Source organism: Miniopterus natalensis, chromosome 2, assembly GCF_054644295.1.
Source record: "Miniopterus natalensis isolate mMinNat1 chromosome 2, mMinNat1.hap1, whole genome shotgun sequence".
Taxonomy (NCBI): Eukaryota; Metazoa; Chordata; class Mammalia; order Chiroptera; family Miniopteridae; genus Miniopterus; species Miniopterus natalensis.
In genome coordinates, this window is record NC_142082.1 from 156,180,213 (window position 1) to 156,200,742 (window position 20,530).

A 20,530-nucleotide genomic window follows, 5' to 3' on the forward strand; every position below is an offset into this window, starting at 1 on the left:
CTGAGGCCCCTTCACTAGTTTAGCCACCTGGGAAAAGGTATACAGAGATTATATCTGAGGCAACTGACACACTAGATTCTTGGTGTGTAGTTCAACTACAAGAAAGGCAAGAGAATTTATTAGTTTATTTTAATAAGTAGTTAAGCAAAAATGCTGACTCAATGTTTTTGTAAAAAGTTAAAAAAGAGGATGGGATATCACTAGTGCTGTTAGGTTTTGATGTTGAGTAATGTAGGTCAGAGAGAAAGTGAGAGAGGACATAGGCTTCGCACATTTGGAATTCTCATCAGTTTTCCTGCATTAAAACAAATGAAAAGAAATTGAGAAAGAATTTTAAATCAAGTAATACCATATGTTCTAGTGGTTTAAAATTTGAAAAGTTTTATATACTATGAGACAGATAAGGAAGGTGGTCATTGTTTCTTCCATTTTATAGATAAAAATGGTGTCTGAGAGGTGCTAACTTGCTTAAGGATACTTGGCTAGTAAGTTGTGGCATTTTAAGTTTTCCGCGATGAAGTTAAATGGAATTTCCATGCTTTTCTTGTATAACTATTAAAAAATGTAAAGTTACCCTCAAACAGATATCTAATATTGGAGGCTGATTCAGATTTATCAGTATACCAAAATTTGATCTCACGTACTATCTAATGGCATTTTAATGGCAGGGATATGATATAGAATGAGAGAGGAATGACACATCTGTGGAGCATGTTTATATTTGAGACTATGCACATGATAATCACTTTTACTTCTATTCTGAAAGATTTTACCTTTATCTTTTATGAAGTCCATCAAAGAGTTCCAGAGATATTGAAGTAACCTCATTAATGGTGCAAGGTTATTAAAAACTTAAAGCAATATCCCAAACATAATACCAGGCTAGAAATAATGTATGTTTTTATAATTTAGAGATTCCTTGCTATTATGAAAACGTGTTCTCTGAGGTGTGTTTAGCAAAGGAAAATTTGATGGGAAAAGAAAAATATTGTCTTAAAAAAAATGCTAGTAGGTATAGACATGGAAATCAGAATGATCAGTTGATCAGTTAGCAAATATAGATTGCATATATCTCCTGGATATAGTATACTAGTAACAGTAGATACAGAAGTATTTCTTCCAGGCTCTTAATTCATTGACATCTGCATGCTTCTGTTAATGTGACACTTAAAATTCAGTCCAAGTTTTATGCCCTTTGGTGAAACAGTTTCCTACTCAGTAAGGAAGAATGGATTCATAATTGGATTGATTTGTTCTATCTTTAGTGCTCTGAGCTATAATCACCAAGATTTACCAGTTTCTCTATTTTTTATTTTTTCATCTTAGTTATGGAACTTATTTTACTTGCTGAATAAGGTATTTAGATAATAAAGAGAAAATTTGTAATATTAAACAGTATTGAAGAATGGTGTTTAAAAAACATGTAAACTTGCAAGCTGTTATTTTTCTGGCTTTCTGTATATGTATTGATAGTCATCAAAGAGGAGTGGATGGGTGACTTTGCCTTTAGGGGACATTTGGCAATACCTGGAGATACTTTTGTCACAACTTGAGAGAGGGCGACTGCTAGCACCTATGGTAGGTAGTGCACACACAGGACAGACAGCCCACAACAAATAATTACCTGGCCCAAAATCAGTAGTTCTGAGGTTAAGACCCTAGTATGTGTTACACATAGCTTTAAACATCCTTAAATTGTTAAACTGAAGTCCCTGAATAAGGTTTATGTTAGACTTTCTAACATAATATAGATTTAAGCTTTACCTTTTCTAAACTAGTAATATGTTATATATGTTAGCTTACTCTAGCGTTCTATTAAAACATTCTGTTCTTAAAATAAGGTAACAGCAATTTTGTAAATGAAGTTCTCTTCAAGGCTGTGGCCAACTCTTCCCCCCCTTGCAAATGAGTGCCCTCTACTGGTCAATTTATTTCCTTTATAATAAATAACAATGAAATACCTCCTAAATTTGGATATTTTTCCTATTTAAATTGTGGGGGGTATAATCATTTTATAGATATATAAATTTTATTTAAAAGTTTTATTTTAATTAATTGTTTAAAAATCTAAAGTATCATTTTACTCTGCTAATATTAAGATTACTGTGTAGATTATTTAAACCTAACTAATTAAATATGTGAGTAAATATCTTTGACTAAGAAAGGAAATGTAGCCTAGTAAGAAAAAACAGGGGAGATTATTTTGTTTGAGGGAATAAATAGTGGCACAGTGGCTCTGAATTTCTTTACATGAATGCAGGAGGTTCAAAGCTCAGTGATGTGTTGTTAACAGGGTGTTAGGAAGGGCCTATTCAAAAGAGGCCAATTGTGACAGTTCACATTTTGTAGATTTTTATAGGATTGTAGACTATTGTGATCACGTGAATTTTAGAATAAACCAACACAAAATTCAAGCACTGCATTTAGGCCAATTAAAGATTAAGTATTTACTTAATAATAACTATTTAGACCTGAATGTCAAAAATTATTGGACATGTTTTATTCTAATTTGAGTTTTTATAAGTACAAAGCTTTAAAAACATGCAAATTAAAAGATGATAATGGAAATAAGTGAAAGAAAAAAAATGTTATGGTTTGGCATCTCTTTAAGATTCTGGTTTTTACAATGTAACTAATTCCTTAATTCCATAAATATTACTCAGTGCCCACTTTGTACCATATAATCTTCCTATATGGAGACACGTTGAAGAGCAAAAGGGGCCAGATCACTGTCATTTATTGTGATCTTAAATTAGTATAGATGGGTAGTAAAAATAAAATATTTGAAAGGATTAGGTAGGGATATAGTGGTTACTTTACATAATTTTTCAACTTTTTATTTTGAAAATTTCAAACCTATGGAAAACTAGTAAAAAATAGTACAGTGAATACCAGTTACTCTTAAACTAGACATTCTTGCTTTCTCTATATATGTATGTATGGCTACTTTCACAGTGTGAGTTGAGTAGTTTCACCAGAGACCAATTACTGTCTGACCCTTTACAGAAAACGTTTGCCAACCCTATCCTAACAAAAAAGCTTTTCCTTGTATAACCACAATGCAGTAGTGAAATTTAGATATTCAGCATTGATACAAAAAATTATATATAGTCCATAATCTAATTTTGTCACTTCCCAGAATGTTCTTTTTTTTTTTTTTTAAAATATATCTTTATTGATTTCTGAGAGAGGAAGGGGGAGGGAAAGAGAGAGATAGAAACATCAATGATGAGAGAATCTCATTGATGGATTGGCTGTCTCCTGCATGCCCCCAACTGAGGATCGAGCCCGCAACCCGGGCACGTGCCCTGACTGGGAATCGAACCTCGATCTCCTGGATCCTAGGTCAGTGCTCAACTGCTGAGCCACGCCCCGCCAGGCCAGAATGTTTTTTATCAGTTCCTTTTCTTTTTTCCTGATCCAGGATCAAAAAATCAGTTGTCATGTCTCAGAGTCTCTTTTAATCTAGAACAGTTTCTTAGCTTTTCTTAGTCATTCATGACAATGGTACTTTTTTGAAGAATTGAGACCAGTTGTTTTGTCTGATTGTTTCCTCATGATCAGATTCAGTTTAAACAGTTTTGACCATCATACTTACATAAGTGATGTTATGTACTCCTCTGTATATCACATTAGTAGGCACAGGATTGTCCCATTATTGATGATGTTAACATTGATTATTAGGTAAAGGTGATGCCTTTTTTCTCTCTGTGAGGCTGTCTTTGCTTCCTTTATAATTAATATGTACTCTGTGGGGAGATACTTTGAGAATATAAATACCCTGTTCTCCAACATATTTGCACCCAGTGGGATATAGCATCCACTGATAGTTCTCACCAGAATAAAATACTACCATAGTGATTGCAAAATAGTAGTTAATCTTCTAACTCTGTCATTACTTCTACATTTATTGGTTGACATCTACCGTAAATAACGACTCTCTATTTTCTCGTCACACTCCTTTTTTATTTGTTTGGTTTGTCTTCTTTGTATTAGTATGGACTCATGTATTATTTATTATTATTTTATTCAATGTGTTAAAGTCTGGTACTATAATTATTGATATTGATTCTCAAATTTGTTTTGATATAGCCAGTGGAATCCTTTTCAAGCTGGTCTCTGTATCCTCTTGATATGTTTCCATCAGTTTCTGAGCTCTTCCTTCTGTCACAGTGTGTTCCAGGATCACCTTGTTCTTTCTATGGCCCCATCCTGGATTCAGTCATTTGTCCTAAGAGCCCTAATTCCTTTTGGTGGGGAATGATGCTTAAAAATACCTGGATGTTAGATATGTTTATTGGGATTGGGGTGTTACTGCTTCTAGACCTTTTTCAATGGAGAGAGCTAAGAAATACAATGTATTTAAAAATCTTGAGTTCATTCTTCCTCACTTCATACCTTCATTCTACCTTGTATAAATTTTAATATTAAACATTAGATAGCTATTAAAATAAAAATGATAATGTCTGTCTTAAATCCTGGTTCTTGCAGTATTATGTAAATAACACAGGTAAATTAACATTAGGTTGGCTTCTTTATTTGTGTAATTGGGATTAAATATTTTTCTCCATTGAGAAAAGTAGGGAGCCTTTCATTTAAAAATATTCTTAAGCTATTTAGGAATGTATTTAAGAAAAGATTGGGCTATTTGTCTACATAAAAATTGTAAGGCATCTTTAACAAAAATACAGGACAAATGGAAGTCTGGAAAATTATTTGCATCATATATCAATCAGGAAGCTCTATTATATAACTTTTAGATAAAAGCAAACACCAAAAAGGAAAGGGGGAAGGTAAGGATATAAATAGCCAACCTATCCTCCAAAAATAAATAAAACAAATGACATATAACAAAAAGCTACTTCATTAATATAGAAATGCAAGTTCAAACAAATAACATTTTTTATTGTCATATTGGGTACGATTAAAATGGTAACAGTGCTGGGAAGGGTATGGAGAAATGTGTACTACTCTATACTATAAGTGTGAGTGTATAGTTTTACAACTTTCTGGAGGTCAGTTTGGCAGTATGTATTACAATGTGGCAATATGTATTAAAAGGTAAACTGCATTTCCTTTGACCACTTATAGATCAATTCCACTTCTAGGAATTTATCACAAGGATTCAGTTGGATAAGTGTTTAAGGTGAATACACAGGAATGTTTATTGTGGTGGTTATGATTTTTGTAAGTGGAAATCTATATGTCTACCAATAGGGAATGGGTGAATTAATTTATGGTACATCTATACCATAAATGTACAATTATATTATACAGTTGTCGAAAAGAACTAGGTAGATCTGATGTACTAACACTGAAAAATGTAAGTTAAGGCATGTCATAGCACATTATGTAGAGTATAATTCCATTTATCTAAAAACAATGTGAATATGAACATAAAATATTGTAGGACATATGTCAAACTTTCGTTCTCCGCAGTATTTGGTGTTTAAAAATGAGCATTTACTGTTGGAAAGGTAAAAGTAAATATTCATTTTTGAGGTAGAGAAGTCCCTCATGTATTAGATACCATTAGATTATTTCATATTTATTTTCTTCCTCCCTTTTAAAGCCTCAACAGATTGGATAATGGAGATATGTTCTGGATAAAGAAATTAGTATAAGGACAATTAAAGAATAACAGATATATAATACAAAACATGAAAAATTTATTGGCATCTGTAATTATTAGGATTGGATCCATGATCGATTAGGCCTCACATTCTGACCTTGGCACCAAGTGATAATTTATGGGAGAATGCCACATGACTTCAACAGGTGACAGATGTATGCTTATAATATCTTTCTTTTTAAAATTTGTTGTGCAAATGTTCCTTGAGTGTATTCAGATTTTTGAACCAGTTTTATCTCTTGGCAGTGGTATAAATTTTATTCTGTCTCATCTTTAGCTAAGATTCAACATTTTCATTATTTCAAGTATTTTTCATTATAAAGATGTCTGTTTTTAAATCTTTTTAATGAAGGTCTGAATAAAAAAAATTCTGTCATGAGAACAAGCTTTTTTAACACTCTTGTACCCTAGTCAAAACAAATTCTTCACAACCCTCAGAGTTTTAACTTTCCTTCCCTGGAGCTTGTCCTGCTCCATTATATTTATTTTGAAATACAGTGGCTGGTTTTGCAAAAAGCAGTCCAAGTGTAGATGTCCAGTGATTTTATAAGGTCAGTATACTGCAGTTGCTGTACAGTTAGTTCCTAGTAGCCAGTGGCCTGCTCCCTACCTTTTTGGCCTATAATAGCATGTGCAATGTAATATGTAAAATAATATAGTTACATTTTTATAATGCTTTTTATAAGGAGATTTTCATGGTATTTAATTCTAATCTGAGTACAAAGTCCTGTGTGTTACCCACTTTTACACATGAAAGAACCACGATTTAGAGTAGATAAAAGATTAAGTAGTTTGCCCATGCTAACACCACAAGTGGAGTTCTGTGGCTGCCCACAGATTGAAGATTCAGGAGTATATCTCTAGCCTAGACTTTTGTCTGAGCATTGGACCTGTATATCAAGCTGCCTATAGGTCATAGCCACCAGAACAATTCACAAACATAGGGAATTCAACATGCTCCAAAATGAACTCATCTTTTCCTCTACCTTTCCCCTTTTGTTTCCATTCCTAATCATTTAGCTCTGCCATTAAAAAAAAAAAAAAAAAGATATACTTCACGTAGCATAAAATTTATCCTTTTAAAGTGTACAGTTCAGTGGTTTTTAGTGTATTCACAAAAAAATACAACCATCACCACTAATTCCATAACATTTCTTCTTTCAAAAAGAAGCCAAATAACCCCAGTCCCTCCTGACAGCCCCTGGCAACCATTAATCTACTTCCTGTCTCTGGATTTGCCTCTTCTGAATATTTCATATAATTGGAATCATACAATATGTGGTCTTTTTGTCTGGCTTTTACATAGGTTACTGTTTTCAAGGTTCATCTGTGCTGTCACATTTTCAGTACTTCATTCCTTTTATGGTTGAATAATTTTCAATTGTGTGGATATAACATATTTTGTTTGTATGTTCATCAGCTGATGGACATTTGGATTGTCTTCTCTTTTGGTCTATTTTGAATAATGCTGCAGTAAACATCCATGTACAGGTTTTTGTGTGAATGTATAATTTCAGTTTTCTTGGTTATACCTAGAAGTGGAATTGCTGGGTCACCTGGTAGCTTTTTTTAAAAAAAACTGTTTGAGGAGATGTCAGACTCCATAGTGGCTGCACCATTTACATTCCTGCCATCAATGTATGAAAGTAGTCCTGCCAATTTTACCCATTAGATATTTCTTAAAACTATTTAATATTCTTCCACCTGTACTGCCGTTGCTGCCTTAGCTCAGATTCTACAATTTCTTGTAATAGTTTCGTAACTCATTTCCCAGCCTCCAATCTGGCCCCTTTCTGTAATTTGCCACAATACTAGTGCTAACAGTGAGCCTGGTAAATCTGATCCTCTCTTCCTTCTTAAAAGCCTTTCAGCCCAGCGGGTGTGGCTCAGCGGTTGAGCATTGACCTAGGATCCAGGCGATCGGGGTTCAATTCCCGGTCAGGGCACATGCCTGGGTTATGGACTCAGTCAGTGACTCTCTCATCATTGATGTTTCTATCTCTCTCTCCCTCTCCCTTCCTCTCTCTGAAATCAATAAAGATATATTTAAAAAATAAAAAATAACTTAAAAAAAAAAAAAAGCCTTTCATTGATTTGGTGTAAGGTGAAGTTCAAAACTCCTTAATATAGCATTCATGACCTTCCATAAGTTGGCCTCTGCTTGATTGTCCAGTTTCACTTCCACTTACCTATAATCCCTCCAAGCTAAAATTGTATTGAACTTGTGCCATGTATTCAACATACTATTTCATGTTTTTGTGGATTCTCTTTCCTCCTTGCCTGGAGTGGCCCTCCTCTCCGTCTTTTTTAATTCATACAGAGTTGATCTCTCCTTCCTGTGTGTCACCATTGTACTTTGTCCTGCATATGGTACGGGAGTATTTCATTGTATCTTAATTATTTGTTTACATTCGTATCTCTTTCAGCAGACCTAGCTCCTTGAGATCAGAAACTTTATAATGCCTGGCACACTGTATGACACTTAGCAGACTTTTAGTAAGTGTTCTGTGATGCAAGGAAGAATGGAGTTAGGTAGATGGGGATGAACCAACAAACCTCTGTTTATATATCTCAGATTCCTTGCTGCTTCCATGTTATAATTCTGACAAGGCTATTGTACATGTTTCTAACTGTCTGAGAAATTAGCTGTCTATGACAACCTTTGGTGGCTTATAATCAGTAGTGTGGAACATATTCTATGATGGATTCAAATAATCTTTTAGAAGTTACAAAATACTTGAGCATTAAGAGAGTAAAGGTTTCTCATTTTTCCTATAGGTGTTAGTTAAGAGTACATGAAAAATATTCGAGTGCTTCATACATTAAAAGTTACAAGCATTTCAAGAGTAAATCCTCAAATAATACTTTAGCTGACATTTTCAGCAGTCCTATTCATATTTACAAGAGCATCCGATGGAATCAGCAGCATGATGATGGAGATTAAATTGGATAATACTTGTAATATGCTTATCACAGTATCTGACATACAAGTAAGGGCTTGGTAAATGTTGGCTGTTATAATTACTGTTAATAATAATAGGGTTACCTTTAGTAAAAGCTATTAATTTCTTTAGGATTTTTTTGTTCAATGTTGTATGTCTTCCCATGTTAGGGTTACTGCTTGAGTTGGAAAACTAAGTTGAGCATGTTAAAAGATAACAGACTGAGTAACTGGTTATTAATTATAATAGAAAAATGACAAAATGATGTCCTGGTCAGTGAATTCAATATCATTTTAGTCATTTAGTCTTAGCTTTCAAATTCCTCTAAGGGGGCTACAGATAAGTTTCTGTACATAAAACAACACTTAAAGGCATGTTAATAAACTAGAAAACACTTTTTAAAAAATTATACAAGTCAGTGCAAAAATGGTGAAAATTCTAAGTGGGCAAAGGATATAGGTGATGGGAATAAATAGTAAAATAAAACTATATAATATTCTCAAAGAAATGAATGTTAAAACAATAAGAATTTTTAGCCTAACACTCACGGGAGTTTAAAGAAAAATGAAAATACAAAATCCATTGTTAATGAGTGCTGATAAAATGGATACATTCATATATATATATACACACACACACACACACACCTACATACATACATATATATACACATACATAATATACACACATGCATATGTTTTTATTGATTTTTTAGAGAGGAAGGGAGATGGATAGAGAGAAACATCAATGAGAGAGAGAGACATCTGTCAGCTGCCTCCCACATGTCTCCTATTGGGCATCTACCTCACAACCTGGGCGTGGGCCCTGACCAGGAATTGAACCAGTGACCTCTTGGTTCATGGGTTGACACTCAACCACTGAACCACACCAGCTGGGCAAAATGGGTACACTCTTTATGCTGTATGAAAAAGTAATGTAATGAACATGTATGCATGAACCAGCTTTTTAATATCTTGACATTCGGCCACTTTTAGTTTAGATCCTTTTTCAAGATGTAAAACTTAATACAATCGAAGGCCCCTATGTTCTTCTCTGCAGTCTTACTGTATTCTCTCCCATAAGTGTTTTTAAATCTCTCTGTATTGTTTGGTTTATATTTTTACATTAAAGTTTTCATATTATATAAAACTTGATTGACTACATTTACTAAAATTTCTTACTGTATTATAATTTAAAAATTTATTACGTGTTTTAATATAATTGAAACTATTAAACTTGTACTTATTTTGATAAGACAGTTTTATAGAGTCTGCATTTATTTACGTTGAATGGATTCATTCATTTATTGAACAGATAGTGCTGAGTACTTGCTGTGTTCAAGACTTGCACACAGGGTGTATAATGGTGAGCAGAACATGTGATGTGAACTCAGCCGTCATGGAGTTTAAAACCTAGTAGGGGATATAGACTTAAAGAATTACACAAATACTATAAATACACAGTACAGATTATAGTACATGATACAAAGGAAATGTAGAGGTGCTGAGTAAGGAGAGTGATAAGTCCTTTGAATTTTAATTTTAAGAATGAAGGGATACAAATATTGAAGGACTTTAAGCAAGCAAGACATTTAAAGCAAATGACATTTAAAAAAGAATTACTAGCTGCTATGTGGAGAATGTATTGTTAAGAGTAACAACAGGGATCCCTGTTAGGAAGCAGTTGCAGGAGATTGCATGAGACAGAATGGTATTATGGACTAGGGTGACTGTGCTGGTGGGTGCTTGGATTTGGACTATATTTTGAAGATAGGTCAATGGCGTAAGGTTGTAGGTCATTAAACACCTATGTAATTTTTCTTTGTAAGACATTTTAGAATGCCTGCCACATTAAGTGTATCTATTGTAACTACCATTTAAAAGGAAATAAACCATATTTCCTTAGCATCTTTTACCAGAAGTGGCATTACTGTGTCAAAGGCGATGAACATTTGAGCGGTTCTTGATAAATACTGGAATTGCTTTCCAAAAGGATTGTGTCTGTCATATCACTAGAAATGTTTGAGTTCTTTCTACAGTTGACTTCTGCCAGCATAGTATATTTCATTTAGAGAAGTTTTTTTTTTTTACTACTTACGTAAGTAAAACAATAGTACTTTAGCTGAGAGGGAAAATATATGTAATAACTTTCTTACATTTAATATTTTATTACGTTGAGTTAAAGTGACTTTATTTTATCCTAGTTTCCAAAGGATGTTAGTAACCTGTGTACCTGATCTGAAAGTTTATTTCTGTCTGAAAGACTGGAAATAATACTAATTAAGAATGTTCTTGATCCTTTTCTTGCTCTATTCTTAACTAGTTTCTTTTTAAAATCTGTGTTTAAAACTGGTTGGGCTTTGATAACCTGTACTTTCTCCGAGCGATGGTTTATTTTTAAAGTATGAAAGGAATAAATAATATGTATTGAGAATACTTCAGATTTGTGATAGGTATTTTATTAGAGTAGAACAGGATTGGCAAACTTTCTATAAAGGGCCATATGGGTCTTTGTCTCATAATCTTTGGTTTTTTTAAACAACCATTTAAAAACGTAAAAACTATTCTTAGTTCATGGGCCATACAAAAACAGGTGGGCAAGATTTGGCCTGTGAGCAATAGTTTGCTTGAACCCTTATTTAGACTTTAATCTTGGGAAAGACCATGCACTGATGACTAAATTTTTCTACCTCCGTATACTTCTTCCTAACGGCTAAACTGAAGTTGGAGCAAAATCTTTAGTATTTATATACTCTCTTTGTTGTGCTTGTTTCCTGCTTTGTTATCAGACCTGCAGTTCTTTTTTCAGATCATGCTTTGCCTTTTAACATTTTTATTCTTAAGTTTTTACCAAGTTGAACTGCCTTTTTATATAGCTCAATGAACGTTGTGCTTCTAAGGATGACTCTAGTTAAAATTAACTTTGGAAATACTGAAGTTTTAACCTAAATCTGTTATTTCTAATCAGCAGAGTCTACTCATTGTTTATAAGTAGTTTGTGGATTACTTTTTTCAATAACTGAATGTGACACAGAACTTAGCTGTTAATATTTATGAGGTTTAGAAGGGAAAAGATAAGAGGAATGAGGTGGGTGAATAGGGAGGGACTGCTTTCCCTGTTTCTCAGTCCATTTGATGGAGGGAAGCTACAAATATTCCACATTAAATACCTTTGAAATACAAAGTATTTGAAAATTTTGTAAATGGGACTTTATTGAGCTACATCTTGGAGGCATTATATATGTGGGCAGATGGTGAGTAATCTCCCGGCCACACCTTAGGTATAGACTTGTGTGGCTCCAGAAACTGTAGTCTTGAATTTTATTGTTGGTAAAATATTTTATATTTAAAGACTAAGGAAACTATCAACAATAAGGTTAACTTAGGTATTGGTTAGTGAAGAATGTGAGGGGACAGCAGCAGGTAAGGAAAAGTCTTTGGTCTCTAGCCACACCTGGGTAATGAATGGATTGACTCTAAGACACTGTACTTTGCTCTCAATTCCTGCTCTTTCATTATACTTAAAAATACTGTTTTCAATTTATAATATACAAGAGTTCTTTTAAGTAGTTAATTAAGGGAGTAGGCAAAAATAATAAAATGTCAACCACATGTTCGAATTTTTAGTAAAGAGCTTCTTGCTTAGAGAGTAAATATCTACCCTTTTTTTTCTGACTAGTGAAATAAGTTTTATTAAAATACAGTTTACTTTAAAAGATAAGCATGAGATCACAGCCTAATATGGTAGTCTTTCAGACTTTTAAAAATTAAAAGCCAGAAAAGGGATAACATTTAACATAGCATCTAGTACAGAAAGATAAGAGGTAAATTATTTCTTAAATTATCTCCATCAAAGACAGCCTTTATTAGCATTTTTTATGTAGTACCATCAGTTTTTAAATGTATGTACAGACACATTGATACTGATATGTACATATATTTTATTGGGATCATGCTACCATATGTAGGGATGGGCAAAGGTAGGTTTACAGTTCATATGGAAAATAATACAATAATAAATAATATAAGAATAAACTTTATTTTTTGTGTACTAACCACTATAAACCTACTCTTCCCCATTGCTGGAGATATATATCTTTGTATTCTACTGTAAACATTTAAAAAATATTTTATCAAAAACGTGATTTTTAATGACCATTTTCTTTTCATGATGGAATGATCTGTAAACTAATTTATCAAATAAAGACACTTTTGTGCTAAGTCCACATGTGGAACAATAAGAAATTGTGCCCTTGGTTTATACTTTATACCTATCATCAGCCTCACCTCTTATTCCATGACTTCACATTGCACCATTCCTTTTACCTTATTTTTTTGAGGCCTGTTTTTGCAGGGAGTGTGTGAAATCTTTTAGGCATGAGTATTAATCAAAAGTTAGCCTGGCCAGGTGGGGCTCAGCGATTGAGCATCGACCTAGGATCCAGGAGATCGGGGTTCGATTTCCGGTCAGGGCACATGCCCGGGTTGCTGGCTAGGCAGCCGATCAATGACTCTCTCATCATTGATGTTTCTATATCTCTCTCTCCCCCTTCCTTTCCTCTCTCTGAAATCAATAAAGATATGTTTAAAAATAAAAAAATTAAAGAAAATCAGATTTTCATTTTAAGATTCTGTTTATGTTACCCACTGCCTTTCCTTTACTCAGTCTTAGAGTTGCATAGTCTCTTTAAGATAGCCATCTGTTCTCCCCCACAGAATTTGTAGATAAACCATCCATACTTTAGAGTTATCATAGTATCCATCTGGCTGTGAGATATTGTTCCTAGGATTTCAGATATGGATAAAGGCATTAAAATCCTCAGTAGTGACCATTCTCTTTGTATTGCTTTGACTAAGTAAAATAGATGCATGACATTTATTTGTAAGCCGATTTTTTTTTTCTTGCCATCTAAATCATCCTGAATAACAAGAGTTGGTGGAGCTATTCCATTTTTTTAAAAGATTTTTTTTATTGATTTATAGAGGGTGAGGAAGGGAAGGGGGGGAGAGAGAAAGAAACATCGATGTGAGAGCAAAACATTGATTGGCTGCCTTCTGCATGCCCCCTACTGGGGATCGAGCCTGCAAGCCGGGCATGTGCCCTGATTGGGAATCCAACTGGCAACCTTTGGGTGCATAGGAGGATGCCCAACCAACGGAGCCACACAAGCCAGGGCGCTCGTTTTTGTAATAACTATTTTTAATAGGAATTTAGGTCTTGCACTTGCATTGTTGAATCTCTGTGTAACAGCTTTTTAAAAATTTGGGTACAATATATATAACATTAAATTTACTATTACAGCCATTTTTAATGTACAACCCAATGACATTAAGTAAATTTACAACGTTGGGCAACCATTAGCTCTATTTTCATAACTTTTTCATCATCCTAAACTAAAACTCTGTGCCCGTTGAACAATAACTCTCCAACCCCTCCCCACCCCACCCTCAGCTAATCTGTATTCTACTTTCTGTCTTTGTAACTTTACATATTTTAGGTGCCTAATATAAGTGGAATAATAGGTATTTGTCTTTTTGTGTCTGGCTTATTTCACTTAGGATAACGTTTTCAAGGTTCATCCATGTTGTACCATTTATCAGAATTTTATTCCTTTTTATGAATGAATAATATTTCCCTGTGTTTATATACCACATTTTGCTTATCCACTTATCTGTTAATAAACACTTGAGTTGTTTCTACATTTTGGCTATTATAAATAATGCTGCTGTGAACATTGGCATACAAATATCTGTTTGAGACCCTGCTTTCAATTCTTTTGGTTACATACCAAGGATTGGAATTGGTGGATCATATGGTAATTCTGCCAAATTGTTTTCCACAATGGCTGCACCATTTTACATCCCTACCAGCAGTGGATAGGGATCTAGTTTCTACACATCCTTGTTAACACTTGTTATTTTTCCCTTTTTTAAAAAAATATATATATTAGCCATCCTAATGACTGTGAAGTGGTAGCTCATTGTGGTTTTGATTTATATTTCCCTAATGATTTCGAATATATTTTCAGTGCATATTGGCCATTTGTCTTCTTTGGAGAGATGTCTGTTCAAGTCATTTGCTCAGTTGTGAATTGGGCTTTTTTCTTGAGTTGTGTCTAACCCCTTTTTAAAGTAAAGGTACACCTTAATAATCTAGACTGTGTTTCTCCCTTCTCAGGATTCCTACAGGAAACAAGTAGTAATTGATGGAGAAACCTGTCTCTTGGACATTCTCGACACAGCAGGTCAAGAGGAGTACAGTGCTATGAGGGACCAGTACATGAGGACTGGGGAGGGCTTTCTTTGTGTATTTGCCATAAATAATACTAAATCATTTGAAGATATTCACCATTATAGGTGGGTTTAAATTGAATATAGTAAATTAACATTGAGGAATAATTGTATCTTCCATTTATTGAGTCTTTGCTAATCACCATGCATAAGTGACCTAATTTAAATTCTAGAATAATTATGAGATAGATAATATCCCTGTTTTACAAATGAAGTTCTTGAGGGTTAGAGAAGTTGAGTAACTTGTTCCAGCTTGCATAGATAGTGTTGATGCTGGGATCGAAATTAGGTCCTGTTGACTCTAAAACCTGTGCCCTTAACCATTCTACACAGGGGAAACAGACTTTAAGCTAGAGCTATTATAAAAATGAAAAGCATCAACAAAAATATGAAAATCTAATTGAGGCAGTGCCACTCAAATGACCTTAAAAAGAATCAAGTATTTTTAATGTAGAATTTCTTGGAATTGGCTATTAGATATTTAAGAAAAAAACAACAACAAAACCGCACAACTCTGAAGTTGTAAAAGACTGAAGTATTAGAACAATTAGTTTTTAAAGAAACTGAAAAATGAGCCTAAAACTGACTATTTTTATTAAAATAATCACTGTTAAGTATAGTTTATATTCTATTTCTTTGAGGGTTTACAGTTTTCATAAAACTGCATATAAAGTAAATGTTCCATTCATCAGCTATGTTTTAATGGTGAGCTAGCCTAGTTAAGAGGTTTAACATTTTACTTATCATTTCTTACAGCATCTTTTCTCTATAGTCTAGTAATAGAGAAAAATAAATTGGGGTGGGTAGTAATACTTTTGTAGAATAACTGGCTTTTTATTTCATGCTGCATCTTTGAAATTCACTTAAAATTTTGAAGGAATTTAATTTTACCCCAAATTTAGAGTTTATGCACATCTTATTGAAAAAGAAGGATTCTTACAGAATAAACAGCGTAGTAACATCTGTGTTATCTATGTAGAAATCAAAATCTTTCCACTTGGCGCTCTTTTCTGAGAAAGGAATGTGAAAATTATGTTAATGATATAGTTCATGTTTTTATAAAAAACATTTTTAATTCTAGATATACACATTTAACAACATGTGTAGTATATGTTTGTAAGGTTATAATTTTTAAAATTAGGAATAGGACTTTTTTGGTCTAGAATTTTCAATATTTTCTGTTTCATCATGTGACCTACCTGCATATGAACCTATTAGACTGTAGTTTTAATATATTTCTAGGTATTTGATCCTTTAACATATATAGAAGTTCTCTGTTTAAGATGGAGAAAAACAATAATGAAAAGGAAAACAAGGAAAATTTGGTGTGGTGGGAACAAGGAATTAAATTAAAAGTCTTCATTTTATAAGAAAAGGTATGTATAATTTTTGAAAGTTTTGTATTTCTAATATATCTCATGCACGTTTTCTTTTTGTCCCCAGAGAACAAATAAAAAGAGTTAAAGACTCTGAAGATGTACCTATGGTCCTAGTAGGAAATAAATGTGATTTGCCTTCTAGAACAGTAGATACAAAACAGGCTCAGGACTTAGCAAGAAGTTACGGAATTCCTTTTATTGAAACATCAGCAAAGACAAGACAGGTAAGTAAAACTGCAATAAATACAGATCTATTCTGTGCAAATTATGTCAAGTGATTTTAGTTATTAATCATAGTTTACTAATATATATCCTTATAACATCATTATTGCGGGGCAGGAGGGAAAAACAAATAATGTACATACCTGAGACCATAATTGTTATTTTGTTCAATGTAATTTATCACTTTTTCCTTCTGTTATACTAAAATAGGAAGTAAAACCATTTATTTGGTAAATGTTCCCTTAAGGATATGAGAGGGCAGTGCTTCTTAATCCAGTCTCCATGGTATTACTTTTGGCTTTGGTTTCTTTCCACATTGAACAGTCTCTTCAGCTCAGCACATCTTACATTCAGGTTTCAAGAAATGTGGGGGATTTTTTTTTTTTGCTGTTACATTTATAAAGTGAAAGAACAGGGGAACAAATATTGAGTTTCCTGTTTTAGAAGTGCATTTAAGAATCTTATGTCATATGTTTCTAGATTAAATTTGTTATATTTTGAAGTATTTTACTTTGGTAGAATTTTTTTGAGGATATATGTATTTTTGGAGAAAGTTTTCATTCAAGCAAGGGAATATTTAGAAAATAAATAGAAATTCTCAGTTATTCATTAACTGGGTTTTTCTGACAAAAATGAATGCCAGGTTAATCTTGACTTTTATTTCAAAGATTACCTACATTTTAAAAGTAACTTTTCTGTAGGCAAAATAAAACAGTTTAGTTTATTATTTAAACTACTTGTATGAAGTTAAGAGTTTAATATATAGAAAAAAATCCTAGAAAGGAATACCTAAGGATATGATGGAATATAATTTTCATATACTAAGAAATTAGTCAATTTATGTTCCATGCAAGGTGAACATTTGTTTAGCGCTTTGTCTGGCTACATGTACCCATGAGTCCAGAAAACTGCAATGCTAGGAGTTAAGAAAATTGATGAAATCATTACATAATTAAACTTGTAAAAACAGGCATTCTAGAACTTTCATTGAATTTTGTAAAGGGATAAAAATTTAAAAGTAAACCATCATTCAGCTAGTATATATTTCTATTTCTCCAGTGGAAAAGTACTGCTTCCTAGTTATACAAATTTGGTACACAGCGAAAAAACAGGGAATTCTATTTTAAATCTTTGTTTTAGGATTAAAAGCTGAATTTCTGTAGTTTGATCATAGTACAAATATCTGATTCTAAAATCTGATTTATAAGTTAAAAAAGACTTGATATACAGCATTATACTTTACTTTAGAAAAATTAAGATTTTATTCACATCCATTCCCAAGTACATAGGCGGGAAGAAGTTTGGTTTTTGTTTTCTTTTTATTGGTCTCTGACCAGATTCCTTGTTTTCTGTTAGAGAGGAGGTATTCAGAACACGTTATTATAATATTTATAACTTTTTCCCCCAGCATTTTCTTATGAAAATTTACAAATCTAAAATTAAAGGAATTTTATTGAAAACATTTGCAAACCTACTACCATTAACATTTTCTTAACTTGCACTATTTGTAACTTTTAAAGATACCTTTTAAACCAGTTAACATTTTCGTTTAAATTTTATAGAGAAAAAAACTAAGAGACTTTGCCTATTGCAAATAGAGCAGTGCTTCTCACACTTTATGCGTATGAATGAACTGGGCTTATTCAAATTTAGATTCTAATTCAATAGTCTTGGTTGGAACCTATGATTCTGAGTGCCTAACGGGCTCTCAGGTGATGCTGATTTTGGTACATGGGCCATAGTTGTAGTACAGAGAGAATAGAGGACAATAAAAGAGAGACTTCTTATTCCCACAAAGCACTTCTCATTTGATGAGCCTAAAATAGTGTTTGTTTCTGGTTACTATTTCAGAAGTACTAGTGGATTCTTAGTGTTTGATATTAATGCTTTAATATACCACAGCGTTCATAATTAATCAGAAAACTACCTGGTTTCTGTTTAAAATAGATTTTTAGGTTTTATACTCTTTTGGGAGGGTGGGGTGGGAGTGGGGAAGATATATGTAGTATGTATGATATGGAAGTGGATTAACTTAAATTTGCTTTGTAGACATTTATGTGGATCATCTACTTAAAATATAGAGTGATATAAAGGAATACTTTATTTCTTAACCTTCTAACGCTCACCTTTTCTTATATTTATATTCTGTTGTATTGATATCTTTATGTAATTTATGTTGCTAAACTATAACTTAGATATTTAGTTTCTGACCTTTGATTTTTTTTATTACATAGACTTGTTGATTTGCCTTTCAGAAGTTTATTCTTCTTCTGTCAAAATTAGATATTTGCATGCTTTTGGAAGACTTTATAAACATCTATTCAAGTACTAATTGTGGAGATTATAAAATGAAACATAAATTTTATAAATTTTACATCTCCAGTTTTTTGTGAAAATTTGAAGCCCTATTTTCTGCAGAGTATTTTATTATTTGCTATTATTTATTTCTTATTTGAACAAAATAAATATGCATATCCTTGTATTTTATCAAGTTACTTATTTTATGACCTTTTAGTCTTGAGCATGAACCTAAAACACAAACACCAAAAAGAATTACATTCAAAGTAGTAGGAACAGGACATTAATTTAGAGCTTCTCCTGGGTATAAGTGAAGGGCTGACACACTTTGTCTGGTAAGGTCCAGATAATAAATACTTTAAGCACTGTGAGCCACAAGTGGTATCTGTTGCATTTTTTTTCTTATAACCCTTTAAAAATGCAAAAATCATTCTAAGCTCTTGGGCAGTACAAAAATCGACTGTGGCTACATTTGGCCTTCTGGGGTACTGTATTGTTTCATGACACATGAGAACTTAGGGCAGACTTTTCAACTTAAAATTACTAATGTTAGCCTGTAAAATTCAAAGTAAAACTTATGCATTCTGTGAAAGGGAAGTAGGAGGGGAGAAAAAGGGAATTTTTCTTCTAGTACTTTTTTAAGATAAAGGTTGCAGAATATATATTTTATCAACTTTAAAAAGTTCACTATATTGCTGGCATATAATGAATTATATTTCTTTACAATCATTTTAGTTCATATTTGAAAAGCTAAAGTAATTTTTATTTTCTGCTGGTATGCAGCATGTGGTCCCTATGTTCCTACTCTGTAAAGACTGCTTCCTAGTTTACATTTATCTGGGCAGTTAGGAATTGCCACATTTCCTGGCTTCTTTGGGCAGTGCATGGCAATGTTGGCAAAGGCTGTTGAAACCAAAACATTGACCCCATGGTAGTCAGCTGTGTGTTTTCCAGTATGCTAAAATCAAAAGTGGGGAGGTTCAGTAAGTGGATGACAGAATCAGAATTCTCAGCCTATTCACTACTCCAGATTCAGCTTTTTTGCTTTTTGGAAGTCTCAATTTGAGCATAATGTGAAAAATTAGTTTTATGAACTTCAGAAATGTTAAGTGGTTAACTTCCTGATTTTTGTTAATTTCTGCATACTTAAAATTAGTTGTTACAAGACCTCCATTAAAGAAAGCTTTTGATCAAATTGTTTTAACAAACCAAACCAAACCAAACAAAAAACCTTATGTGCCATACTTTTGTTTAATAGTAGTTGAATTTTTGTATAAGATCAATATTTTGAACTTTAACTTTTCATGAGTTAAAAATAGAACAGTTACTGAGCACCTGCTGTGCACCATACTTAGCCTCCCGATGAGTAGTATTGCTGCATTTCAGAAATACCTAAGATGGGCCATAGTTAGCAAGGTTTCTTGAGAAATTTGGCAGTGCAAAGTTGCTCTTTAGAATACACCTTGTTCCTCCTATTCCTCTCCCCCAAGAAGGCTAGTATTCTTGCATCTGTCTGTAAGTAGGGTGTTTGAGTGTTATTTCCTTGAAAGTTTGCAAGAATTTTTGCAGATAATAAGCCATTCAGTAGGAACAAATACTTGCTTAAAATGAAATCTCAGTGAAAGCATTATAGACACTAGGATATGGAGTTCTTTCTCTAGTATGGAGTGCTCTATTATTTTAGTCTCACAAGTATGTTTTCAGATAATAGCTGAGATGAAAATATTGTCAAATATCTTGATTTTAAAAAATTTACATGTATAAACT

The 20,530-nt window shown here is 33.0% G+C and overlaps 1 protein-coding gene across 1 annotated transcript in view; it reads left to right on the top strand.

Moving 5' to 3' along the window:
• Nucleotides 1-20,530, top strand: part of KRAS (KRas proto-oncogene, GTPase) — a 41,595-nt gene that overhangs the window by 6,164 nt on the left and 14,901 nt on the right. Inside the window, exons 3-4 of the mRNA XM_087814753.1 lie at nucleotides 14,752-14,930; nucleotides 16,308-16,467. Of these exons, the coding sequence (XP_087670879.1) occupies nucleotides 14,752-14,930; nucleotides 16,308-16,467 (339 nt within the window). The remainder of the gene's footprint in view (nucleotides 1-14,751; nucleotides 14,931-16,307; nucleotides 16,468-20,530) is intronic.